Genomic DNA, 13,730 nt, shown 5'->3' on the forward strand with positions numbered 1-13,730 from the left:
GGGGGGGGGGGGGTGAATATCGCGAACGGGCTGTAAGAATATCGGGGGTGACAAACGGGGTGATGATGCGAAGGGCGGTACAAGCTGCAGTGAAACGGAATGCTGTTGTAGATATGTGATGAGATATCGGAAGAGAGAGACGTATATACACAGAGCGATCGCGCGGCAAGTGTTTTCTAGAACCACTATGTGTATTTTGCGTTACTACAACCACTTCTATACTCTAAGCATACCTGGTACAATAGCGACAGTCTTCAAGGCTCGGAGGACTCGAAATGTCCTGAGAGCGGCAAGGTTGCCTAGATCTATGCCCATCGTCACATAACTGCAATACACCCGAACATCACATACATTACAGTGATACGAACAAAAAAAAGAATAGAGAACAGGTTTTTAGAGAAGATCGGGGCGTTAACGGGGGATTAACGTAGTTACGCAAACGGTTACTCGCTACTTTTCCTATTTCCTACCAAAAAGTCTGCACGAACTGCAATGTGTACCGTAAGGTAGCTATTACTGCATGCACGATTCAATATAACATGCCGCATGTAACCTGCCACGAGATTGTTTTTCCCCTAACTCGTTTACTTCCGTCAATAATTCTTCTCTCTTGAAGCTGCGATTAAATTATTTTTAACGCTACCGCGTATATTTCATTTGTAACATTTATGTCTTATGTCATTTTTTATTTTTGAAAAAAAAATGAAACACTTTTAAATTATAATTCTCTCATTTGAAAAATATAGTATCGCATTAAAAAATTTCAAAAGCTTACTCTAACAAGTATTTTTATAATTCCAACAAGTACTTTCGACTCTTCGAAGTAGGATAAAAACTGTGATTCTGTGTTTTCCAATATTGTTAATATTTTTCTCACTAAAATGCAAGAAAAAAAATAGATCAATTGTGGAAACAATAGGAACGCCTCAAGTACTACGAAAATGATGGGATTATCGAATCTCGTGGCACGCGATCTCGGCCATGTTACGAGCCGCAGTCGAGTACTCGTTTATCGAGTGAAAACGTATACACGTATCGATCATCTATGAACAATTAGAACGAACTGAAGTAAGAACGTATGTATAATATAGATGTGTACTAAAACTACAACAATTAGTCAACTGACGAAATCGACTCGACGTAAGAGTACTAATGTCTAATCAACGTATTACGAATGGCAATTAAGAAACTCTTTGTTTAATATTACTAAAAGAGACAAGAAATAATACTATCCCTATCTAGATGAACTAATTTAAGTACCTAAAATATATATAAATACACTCCAGAGTGTATTATGCGTGTATGCGCGTTCGTGTCTCTGCGTGGATTGTGAGGCGTAATGAACGAAGCTCGAATATATATAATATATAAGTACATAATCGATGCTACGGAAGTCTTACGTTAGCGTACTCAACGGATCTAGCGGAGAAGTCTACTGTCACAACCTGGAAAGATCTAACTTGATACTAATTAACGTTTCCTGGATTAACTTCTCTTCAGTATAACGAACTTCATCGGTCTAAAATTGCCAATTCACAGATTGCCACGATCTCGATTACCGTATTCGTCGTCGTGACACGATTTCATAATCTACTTTTTTTCCGTACTATTAAGAGTCAACTGATTCATTTAATTGATTCACCGTAAAAATAATTTGTAAATAGCAAATTTCTGCAAAGGTCACCGTATATTCTGAAAATTAATTATTTTACGTTTTTGTAGTCCGAAGAGGAAATGAGGGTACGATAAATTGTAGTCTTCGTAATAACGTTTCTTACGAGGTCGAAGTAATTAGCACGAGCTACAATTTATAAAAAGATTAGAGCGATACTTGGGCACTTCCATTTAGTATCCACAGAATCTCCGTGATTTTTTCTCGACAAAATGGCGACGATCCCTTTGCCCACCGTACTCTATCCGTGTTTTCCTCCGTTTTTTCTTGTTCTATTTTACTTTTACTTTTTTCGTTCTTCTTTTGCCTTTCGCTCTTTAAGAAGAATAAGTTTTAACTACTCACGCTAAAGCTATAACTACGAAGTCGAGCCAATTCCATGCATCTCTAAGATAGGTAAAAGGCTGCAGAATGAAACCCCTCGCCATCACCTTAACGGCGGACTCAAATGTGTAGATGCCCGTAAATATCACTCTGAAAACAACAAACACACCACTCAGGTTTTTTAAATGCGCCTCGTGTGATTTTTTTTCTCTCTACCATCTAGCACGCTTTAAAATCACGCGCGAACGAATACTCGCGCGCAAAAATGTGATCATATAGCTGTCGTATATTATACTTCCATTGTCCCATAATTACTTTCTGTTTCTAATTATTACAAAATATATTTGCTACTATATTTACATTGTGTAAATTTCACAACGGCATAGCTAATCTATCGATAAACGCAAAAACATGCGAATAAAGAAATTACACATTAATTAACATGATCACTTTTGCTAGCGAGACTAATCGCATCTAAACTCGGCGATAATCTCTGACGGCTATTTTATCCCGGCAATAATTTACTGACATCTATTTTCATCGTATAAATTGACTACGATATACTCGCATCTCAGGCACGGAGCACGCGAACGAATTATTCGCAGCGCGCGATAGAGTGAATTAAAAAAAAACTGTCACACTTATTGTTAGCCTAGTAACATTTCGGTTAAATGCAAGAAATACGATTAAAAAAAAGATAAAAATCAGGTTTTCGATTCTTCATTTAATACTGACATATTGTACAATAGTTGTTCGACTCATTGTTTATCTTGAAGCTTTACGAATGGTTTTCCCAAGTTTCGAGATATACTCCTGAAAATAATATCCGCAAATTTTCAGTGCATACACTGCATGTTGAATCGTTCGCGATTTGTTGCCCGTCATCTAATGCTACCTCTAGAGAGACTAGTACAAAACTTACCAACGGAATACAATTTATCACAGTCTCTACTCATATATTAGAGCTATAACATGTAGAACATTTCTTGAAATGACTATACAACACAGGTGATCACGTCGTAAGCCTTCGATGAGATTCTTTCTAGCTAAATAAATATCAAAACAACTAAACGTGACAGTAAAAACGACGAGCTAAATTTTGAAATAAATAATCGACAACGTATCTTCAATTTAGGTAGACATATTCGGTAGATTAAATTATGTACAATCATTTAATGGTAGGCTTTAAGGACATATCGTCTCAGTCATTGCAAAATCTTTGTATATCTTAGAAAATAAAAAATTTTTGCCACTTTATTTCTCTTCCATATTGTTTGCATTTGCAAAATGTGATAATAATTTTTTTGTTAGATTGTTTCTTATTTTCAAGTCTCAAATTCAAAAATTGATATTTGAAAATATAAAAAAAATAGATACAGGATTTAATTACACGATAATTAAATATCATCATTGAGATGAACTGATAATATTAAACGATATACTTAAATTATCGCATGATAATCACTTGTATATTTTGTTGTAGATATTAAATATACATGGTTATTAACGTCAACGATATTAATTTTGATTATGTAAAAATACTTTGAATATTCCTCAAAATTAAAGTGTCGCTTGAAACTAGTGACAAAAAATAAAATAAAATACAAAAATTATATAATTTTGCAAGAAATAATCGTAGAAATATTTTTAAAAAATATTTTAATATCTAAAAACTTAAAAGAGTCTTTAATTAGACTCTAAAGATTTTTTTAAATACTTAAAAAACATAAAAGTGCTTTTTTAAAAATAGTGTTTTTTTACGAAGTTACATAATATTATACTTTGTAATATTATACTTCATCATGAATACTTTATTATATCGATTGGAAATAAATATTTACTTTTGTTCAGAAGTCTATTGATTCGTCGCAGTCTCTAAAACTTTTAATTAGAGCTTCTTCAAAAGTTTCATTTCTAATAAGAACGAAAAAGCAGTAGTTTTCTTATTAAAATGTTCGCTCATTCATCGTCGATAGAGTTACAGATTCGTAAATGAGGACGGTGAAAGATACTCACTCGGTGGACTCGATGGTGGGCGTGGTGGGCATGATCATGAGTATACAGTTAACCAATATAGTAGTGATGATGAAGAGGGAAAAGAGCGGGTGAACCAATATGTATATGGCCACGCGCCGTATAGGGTTGAACGGATCGAGCATCCACATCGCGTCCGTCGCTGAGAATCTGAATACATCCTTTCCCTTGCTAATGACGACGAAGGTCTACGAACAAACACGTGCCACAAAATTTATGCAGTCGATTATATTGCGAGTAGAGAAGAAATAGTGTAGAAATAGATAGACAACCATTTAAGAAAGTATAAAGTATTTGTGTTCGCGAATTTAATCGTGTGTTTTAGAAAATAGAAACGTTAATGAAAAAGGCTTTCAATGGGACTCCGTATTTTAAAATATTATAATTATTTCGATTTAGGTATATAAATAAAGAAAATAAAGAAATTTTCTGGACATAATAATAATAATGTATAAAATCAGTTGTGTAAGAAAAATATCAATTCGCGAAAAATATATAAGTATTTTTTAATATAAATTCACAATTTCCGAGTTTTATGCGCGCTTGCAGGTTTAAATTATAAAAAGATCCCGATATAGATGTACAGCTTTTAACACACCATTACAACCGTAAAATAGTTACACAAAGCAATTATGAGCTTGAAAGCCGAAAGTTTGAATATAGCTGCGCCAGACGCGGTCATAGTGAGTGACCGCTCGTTACACAACCCAGTCTCTAATATTCCGCATCTCTCGCGAAAACTCAGTTCCTCTAAGACAGTTTAAACTAATTAGTGCATCAATGCCTGGTACCCTTTGATTGTGGTAGAAGCTATCAATATCCTCGAGAGGTGTGGAGGCCAACTCGGTTGGAAATTCGTTGTGCAGTCGGACCGGGATCGACGCTCCCTGCTCAAATAGTGGATCCGGCTGAGGACCTTCGTCCTCGTCCTCGTCGTCATACCGTACCTGCGAACGAGATGCTCATAAGATTATACCGATACGCGGTAATAATTTTTCTTCACCATCATCGTTATATCACGACACTTTGCCCCTGAGAGAGCAAAATGATGTTAAGATTCGTAGGGAGAAACATTATCGCAAGTAATTAAAATCTAAAAGATATATCTTTGTATAATTCAAATTCTATGAGAAGAGAATTATATATTTGAGTGATTAAAACGTTCCTTTTATCGAAGCGAATATGTCATACGATGCCGGTACACGGGGGAAAAAAAATTGACCTCGTCCGCTTGTCGCGCTTCTAAAATTTTGCAAAAATTGATTTTAATACGTTCCATTATTTTCACGTTGCAGCCGCGTCTCGTATGAAAAATCAAATTGGGCCATCGCATGTATCGCATTTCATATTCGAGCGTAAAAAGTAAAAATAATCGAGCAATCGGTGATAGGTATAAATATTTCCAAAATATCGACTTCTTCGACCGTAAATTAAACGGACAATAGGGCTCGGCTGTGTGCACAGTTGTATATTCCCTCGTTTCGACGGTAACGTGTAATACAGAATTAATTTTCAAATATATCAGTAATTCTTCGTTATACTCATGACAAGAATAATACAAAAGAGATATGATGAAAATGCAGTTAAAATAAGTTATTACGAATACGATTCCAAAGTTTCTCTCAAATATTATATACATACATTTTAATACAACCGATATATATTTTCACAGAAAGTATAAATTATTTAATTTCTATAATTGTTCAGTTACTCAACGCTGTCAATTATTAACTTTATTTAACTCTCACGCGTAATCTTTTATGTTTAACATTCTAATATTCTTTTACCGCGGAAAATGTTTTACGCGAGATTTTTTTTTCCACGGGAAAGTGACGTTAAAATATACATTTACGTGCTGCCTTGTACTGCCGCTGTAAATATAAACTTGACCGTATAGAAGGACGGAAACCATACGGCATCGTGACTCTCTCGTGTGTGGAACGCGAACGTGAAATATTCAGTGCCGTCGTATGAATATTCGAACAAATCGCTTCTTTGGAAATATTCATCCGCGTACTTTTCTAAGTGCACCAGTTATTCATAACCCGCTTTTAGATGAGCTCAAAATACGTTGCACCGCATCGTCGTCGCTTGTGCATCACAAAACAAAATCTCAACCTGTGTGATCTAATAGTGAAAACGGTACAGTAAGCGTATTGCGTGCGACTGTGTCGCGTGTTTTCCGAATGAGTGGAAAATCTCTTTTCTTCTCAGAAAAAATATCGGCCAGATATCCCAAGCAAACTTACTGAATCGCCGTGAGTTTTGCTGATAAAATTCGGAAAAGCATTATTACGTTGATTATCGTAATTTAGCTAGTGACACACAATAAAATCACGGCAGTGTGAAGAGGCGATGCCAGTATATGGAATATACTGATTATATTCGCGCTGTAAATTCGATCGGTGCTAAAAACGGGTCGTGAACATACGAACCTGAAGAAGGTCCACACGATCTGCTCGACTTTGGCCCCTCCTACGGCTCGAATCTCCGGCTTAATCTTAATTAGAGGTACTATTCCTATTTTTTTTTTTCTATGCTTACTCGACTGACACTAGTTCGTCTATAACGCTCTAGACACAATTAATAGCTCTATTCTACCCTCTATCCGATCCGCCGTAGCGGGGCAAACGGGTAAACGGGAGTGATCTCCATCTCATTCAGGGCACAGTACTTTATCTAGTCGCTCACAAATTGATATAAAAGCGTATGCATGGCAGATAAACGTCTCGACCCGAAATAAAGCGCCCGGTTATATCTCTCCCCGCGGGCCCGGGGACGGGTTCGTATTCTACGTTTACGTTGCGCTTACGTAAATTTATGCGCGGTGAGTTTAAGACCTTCTTAACCACTAAACGATCCGTCGCCGCGACATGTTCACTTCGCAAACATCGCAAAATGCGACGCTCCGCGGATATGATGAATATGGGAAGAGATCCGTTCAATCGATCTCGCGGTGCAGTGATGTAAATCTCAATTGCGGTTCCTTTTTATATTTATAGATATATATAGATTGTAGAATTACGTGTCGAAAAATGTAGGCAAGTGTCCTATACACCTAAATAAAAGACTATAAGCTAGAATCCGTGTAACGGTCTAGATGACTATAGGTCTAATTGTAAATTGCGCAAGCCAAGTGCCCGGCCGAGCTCTGCGCGCGAAAGCTCTAAAACTCGTGCTCGTGCGTGCGGAAACTTTCGAAACTCGTGGTCGAATCCCTCCCTGGTGTAGGGAGACCCCGAACCACCGGGGTCTGATCCTGCGTATACGTTATTGGATTCGATCACGAGAGAAGCGTATATGTACAAGCATAGTGCGCGAGAAACCGCGGGAAATCGAAGTCGCCGTCGCTTCTCGCGCGAACTTGACTTTCGTGTCTTCGGATGCGTATTTCACTGCGGGAATAACAAACACGCCGCGAAGGCGCCGACGGGGATTAAGATTGTTCCCGAGCTGCCTGCGATCCGCCGGCGAAGTTCTCTCCCTCCTTCCCCGCTCCCCCTCCCCCCGTTTCTCTCTTTCGTTGAACTTCCTATTATCGCGACCGACTATAAATCAATACGATTCCGGAGGAAGATGCACCGCGTTATCGCGCGACTGTGCGCGACTCGCGCACTTTGCTTCCTGGCAGCCGCGACGCTCGGCAGTTGCGCGCTATGGGAATTCGTCAAGAAATGGGAAAAAAAGAAAAAGAAATACGGGATGAAGAAAGTCAGCGTATGTATAAAGCGTTGCTGCACGTATGGCACATTACGATCTGCGTAAGCGTTACCAGGCGCGCGCGACCGCGACCTCCGCTCGAAATATTTATGTCGTATACCGTACATATATACTGCGCATCTCTCGTATTGCCACTTCGTAGACGTTCCCTGGGAACTTTTTTAAGACCGCGCTCATATATCTCGTCAGAAATTACGTATTTTAATTTATTACTTGAGCGCGCAAATATGCACGAGTAAGGTGCGCCCGAAGCGGTCTCTTCGAAATCAGGTCGCATTAGGTTTAATGCGTATCTTTAACTTGTACATTTCTTGAATCATTGCACATGATCGAGTCTGGGATTAATTGTTTTAATAAAATGTTGATTTGTTTTCGTCGTAATATGTTATCTACATTTGCGAGTGATGTGTATATATATATATCACTCGATATAAATGAATCTTCTCTCTCTCTCCTCGGTTACTATTGACAGTTTACAACAACCGAGGGTTCCAAATCGTCGCGCAATTTTCCCCCGTTACAATTGATCCCAAGCTCTCTCCCCTGTAAGTGTGTCGTAAAGCACTTTCAGCGCATAGAGATTCTGGAAAGCAACAAATATTTCGAGGGAAAGCCGCGCGTTAAAGCGTAAGCATAGCTCGCTTCTGATCGTAAGACGTCAAGACACTTGCCAAGGAACGTGTATTCGTGTATTTGCAAACAACCAAGGGGCAATATACAGAAGCACGCTGCTGTGTGTGTGTGTGTGTGTGTGTGTGTGTGTGTGTGTGTGTGTGTGTGTGTGTGTGTGTGTGTGTGTGTGTGTGTATGTATGTGCGCGCGTGTGTGTGTGTCTCTGTGTGTGTGCAAATTCTGAGACTTAATCATGTTATCGGCCACGATGTAATACCCAGAAAAGAAGGGATATTCGCGATAAGAAAGATACTGACATTGAGATATCACGGAGGCGAATCGCCGCGCGTTCCCGCGCGCTGAAAATAGTCCCCGAATTAATTAATCAAAACGTTTCAATTCAATGCCTCGCGAATTAAACTTGCACCATCTTTGGTCCGGTCGATACATCGATTCGGGATGATGACGCTCGGGAAATCAATATACACCGTGGCACGCAGAAAACCAGGGATTGAAATCTTTACGACTGCGGCAGTCTGAACCCAGTGAACGCGAATGGCCTTTGGAAGTAATCGTGACGTTCGAGAAGGAATCGGATTTAAAAATCGCGAAAGTTTCCCCGCCGAAATTATCGCGAGCAATTTATCAGAGAAAATATTTTGTCAGAATAGCTTGCGGAAGATAGCGCTTTAAAAAATATGCTATTTTGTTTTATCTCAGAATTCAGAGCTAACAATAATAAATGGCTTATTTTCTGGCAGGAAGCACTTACATATATTGAAGATTAATGAACAAACAAAGAAACTAATAAAATTCAACTGATCCGTGAGTCAGTAATCAATGTATATAAAATCGAACTGTGTAAAGTTCCAATATAAATGCAGCCTCGAGTACTGCTACGCGGGGGGTGTGTGGAATCGTCCCGCGACTATTACGCGAATATCGATTCTTCGACACTCGCGAGGACCTGGGAAGTTCATTATTCTTGTTTTCAATCCCTTTGCACAAAAATGTGTGAGCAAGTGTATCGTGTGTGTGTGTGTGTGTGTGTGTGTGTGTGTGTGTGTGTGTATGCGTGTGTGTATGTGGTGTCGGGCAGTGAGTGAGTGACGCGTGTCTAGTCGATCGATCGGCCAAAAGCTGCCGAGTGAAGGAAAAATCGTGAGATCGTGTGCGTGTCTGTTGCGCACGTGTTCCACAGTGTACATATGTGTGCGATACGTGTATGTCGGCGTATATATGACGTGTGCGCACGTGTGTGTATGTTAGTAGTAAGGTAGAAGAGTCGGATGTGAGATAGAGAGAGCGGTATTACTTAGCGTGACGTAACGTCTTACTTCTTTTTTCTTTTTCTTCCGTCCATAACCTCCCTGAAATTGGAGAAACGGAGAAACAGTCGTTACACACAGAGATACAGAGAATACAGGGCGAGGGGGGGGGGAATATCGGTGAATGAGACTAGAAAAAAAGAATATGTCAATATTTTGCGGGGATAACAAGGGGGATGTGGGGCGCGGTAAGACGGATCAGTCCGCAGCTTTTGGAAAGGTAAGAGCTTGAATCGGGCGGAGTTCAAAAAAGAAAAATAGAAAACGAAAAAGAGAGAGATAAAGAGATTAAAAGGACGACCGGCGAGAAAGGAAGGAGAAGAAACACACGGTTACAACACGACATAGACATACGGCAGGAGATACACAGGATCAGGCAAGCCGGAAAGAGGGTTTCCAAGCACATCAAGCTTGATCGGGACTGGATTAACTGTTGGAGAAACACGGTTTATCTCGGGGAATTCGAAAATACTTTTCACAGAGAATTAAAGCCCGTATCGTTGTCAATTATTTTAAGATATTTTACAAAATTGTGCTGCAGACCGTGAAAAATTTGTACTTTTTTTTTTAACATTTTTTTTAACATACAAAGTAACTTCTGCACAATTAATTAGGGAAATGCAATAATTTATTCGTCCAAATTAGCACTTTAATTCACAAACTTCGTGATATATTTTTACATGCAAAAATAGTAGGCCGATACATTCTTAGATTTTCAAGATTTATTACAGAAAGAGAGTGAGACGATCGATGATAATCCAGTCTTGATCTCGCTTCTCTCTCGTTCTCTCCTTGACCTTTCATCGCTGGAGTATAATACAAGGAGGCAATAAAAGGAGAGGATTTGCTCCTCTTGCGAAAGTAATTTTCAAACGGCGCGATCAATGTTGAGCGATAGACGCGGCGGAGGAGACAGGTTAATAAATAAATCCGCTCCTTTTATCGGCGTTGCCGTTATAGCCGTGGGGGCGAATTAGGAGCGCTAATTATAAGGATGTAAAGGGGACTCATTCGTTGGATTTACATTTAATACGGCTCCTCCGTGGATAATCATCTCCCATCGCGTGGCACTCGCGCGTTATTCATTAACGCGAGTGCGACGCGGCTGGGAGAAACAAGTGGAGGTGGCCACGACACATGAGCGATATTCACGCACATAAATAATATGTATATATGTATATAGATTTATATATGTATCTATGTATAAGTAGGCACAGAGAGAAAGATAAGTGGCACTGCAGACATCGAGCTTCGTACGTGACATATCTTTCGTAACACACACAATACATTACTCGACGACAGATATATGTATGTATATATATATATATATGTATAAACAAATGGGTTTAAAGTAGTCGTCGGTAGAGAGATAGTTACATCCTCACTACGTTAGCGATAGATCAAGCAAACAATCAAAGGGACAGTCGAATGGATGAGAGGACCGGATGAATTTTGTTTGACGTAAGAAAAGTATGGAGAACAGAAGAGGTTTCGCAAACGGCGCTACAGCTAGGCGTAGGAAAGTCAATGATAAGGCAGCTCATACTTAAGATCAATCAATAAAAAAACCTATACATTCTCTATTGGATATATTAAAGAACGTAACATAATATCTCTTGGAGAATAAAAACATTCAAATTGAATACTGCGATCTAAAATTTTTTTTTAATATTGATGTATACCTTAATTTTCGTTGTTTGTTTATTAAATAAATTTAATTTGTTATCAAATGTATTTGACAAGTGCGGCACTGTTGTATCGCTCCTGATATTTTCGAAAGGATATTCTATCCATTTCATATTTTATTTATTTTGTTTGATTACGTATTTACTTTATTAATTAAAAAAATATTTTTTTCCGCTAAAATGTTTTGAAAGAAAAAATTTTAATAACATTTTATACGAATGAACGTAACAAAATCTTAAGTATGAGTGGCATTTAATGCGAAACTTTCATTTAGCACATTTATACAAGCGCCAATGGGCGCAATGGCTGTCGGTTTAAGAGTCGAATTTTTCTCGAAAGCTCTAAGATGATCTGATGTGCAATAGGATTTTTAAAATTAAATGTTATATCTTTTTCCGTAAAGACTTGTAAATTTTTATTTGTTACATTGTCTCGTCTCGTATGAATATAGATATGTACACATGAATATGTACAAAGAGAGGACAGTAATTACACAGGAAAATCAATTGATCGCAACAATCGAGCCTGGCAGGAAAATCAGCAGCGTCAGATAAATATATATACCCGCTAGCGTTAATCAATATATTGACCAACTGAAAAATTACACAACGAATAACAACAAACTCGAAATAGCGAAATACGAGTTTGGAGAACAACAAGCGTATGTACAACGAACATTTACGCAAAGCATTTTTCTTTTTTTGGAGTTACCGCTACGATCTCTTTTTCAATAAGTTCAAACAATAATCTCTTCGAGAAGACTCGTGGAATAATTCAAAAGGATCGAAAAGTTGCCTGAACGCGATCATCATGGAATGACCGCGTGATTTATTTGGCGCTACTTGAGGGATGTCCTACGAAGTAGTACGCACATGACGAATTTATGCGTCGATGTAATTGATGCGCAATGGAAAATTTATAGAAGTATACGCGATCGTGGTGCACGAGCGCATACGGCCGCGTTCATACCTCGCCTTCCGCTCTTCTCTGCTGAAGCTCCTTCTGCCTGGCCTCTTCCTCGGCGATGCGAGTCTCGATCGCTGCCAGGGACTCCCGCGTGAACGGACGGAACAAACTTCTTTCTTCCTCTGATATAGAGTCAGAATCTTCGGACATTGTCTAGGCTGCGCACAGCTGAGCCACCTTCCTGCGAGCGCGAATCGCAATCAGTGAGAAACGTAATATGAGAACGGATGAACGGGAAAACGAAGAGATAGGAAAACACGTGAAAGAAGAAGAATGAAAAGTGATCAATCGCAACATAAATCAACAGTGAGTCGGGATTGTTAATATCCGAAGTAACATTCGAAACTCGATATTATCAACGTGGATTAATGATAACACAACAGAGAGAATCGGTGAAACCATCAAATCATCTATGAAGAGGATAAAGTAAGACCGGAATAACTAAATTTTATGAGACATGACGAAGAATTACGAAGACGACGAAAAGATGCGATCCATCGGTAGACCGCGGTGGACTCACTTTTGATCGGTGCTAACAGTTCCTGAAGTGTAGTGTGCGCGTGTCCCACGACGCGGAGGGGTAGTAAAGTTGCTGCTGCGGCTGACGGGGACGACGGGTCCGGTGCTGAAAGCGGCGCGACTTGCCGGCTACCGGCCGGTTCCTGGGCGTCGTCGATTCCGGGCGCGTCGTGCCGACGATGCGGTCACACGACGCCGTTACGTACGGTCGGACGGATAAGGGCGCTCCGTGCAGCACGTCGATTGCCGATCTGCCGCTGCTCTTGCTCTCCCTCTTCTTGTCGATCGCCGTCACGCGAGTACTGCTGCTGCTGCTGCTGCTGCTGCTAATGCCGTTGCTGTCGCTGGTGCTACCGCTACTTCTAGTTTTATTCCTGTTGCGGATGCTGCTCTTGCTGCTGCTGCTGCTGCTACCTGAATCTCGTTCCAACGAAATGGCGACGAGAAATGACGAACGCGCTGCGGCAGTGCGTGCTATGTCGGGGACCGTCCAACGCGAACCAAGATTTTTCATGTCCGACCTAAGAGGAGTCGAGCAAGCGTTGCGTTGCGATAAGACCGAAGATATCGTAATTCTGATGTTGTCAGGAGAGCGCAAATATCAGAAATAACTAGTTGAATTCGCGGAATGACATTATAACTCATTAGAGCGATTTGATTTTTTTTCCGACATTTTCCGTAGTACAAATACGTTGAAAGTTCAACGGCGGCAGAAACGATTTTAAGCGTAAGGTCATACGTCCACAGCCTGACGTAAGTCTTAATTATAGAAACGTGATTAGAATATTTCTTTCTGATATTTCAATTAGTATTTCTCGGAATATCCCGCGAGAGACCTCGTGGAAGTCGTTAGTGAATAACGTCACCGA

At 39.6% G+C, this 13,730-nt stretch overlaps 1 protein-coding gene across 1 annotated transcript in view; it reads right to left on the reverse strand.

Annotated features, from left to right (window-relative positions):
* LOC105451166 (sodium channel protein para) overlaps positions 1 to 12,931 on the reverse strand; it is a 40,997-nt gene extending 28,066 nt beyond the window's left edge. The window contains exons 1-7 of the mRNA XM_011691447.1: positions 12,863 to 12,931; positions 12,346 to 12,523; positions 9,700 to 9,732; positions 4,822 to 4,977; positions 4,013 to 4,218; positions 2,018 to 2,146; positions 234 to 325 (exon numbers count right to left, since the gene is read on the reverse strand). Coding sequence (XP_011689749.1) covers positions 234 to 325; positions 2,018 to 2,146; positions 4,013 to 4,218; positions 4,822 to 4,977; positions 9,700 to 9,732; positions 12,346 to 12,492 — 763 coding nt within the window. The 5' untranslated portion in view covers positions 12,493 to 12,523; positions 12,863 to 12,931. The remainder of the gene's footprint in view (positions 1 to 233; positions 326 to 2,017; positions 2,147 to 4,012; positions 4,219 to 4,821; positions 4,978 to 9,699; positions 9,733 to 12,345; positions 12,524 to 12,862) is intronic.
* Positions 12,932 to 13,730: the final 799 nt, after the last annotated feature.

The sequence above is a fragment of the Wasmannia auropunctata genome, unplaced genomic scaffold (genome assembly GCF_000956235.1).
Source record: "Wasmannia auropunctata unplaced genomic scaffold, wasmannia.A_1.0 LD336053.1, whole genome shotgun sequence".
In the NCBI taxonomy this organism is placed as follows: domain Eukaryota; kingdom Metazoa; phylum Arthropoda; class Insecta; order Hymenoptera; family Formicidae; genus Wasmannia; species Wasmannia auropunctata.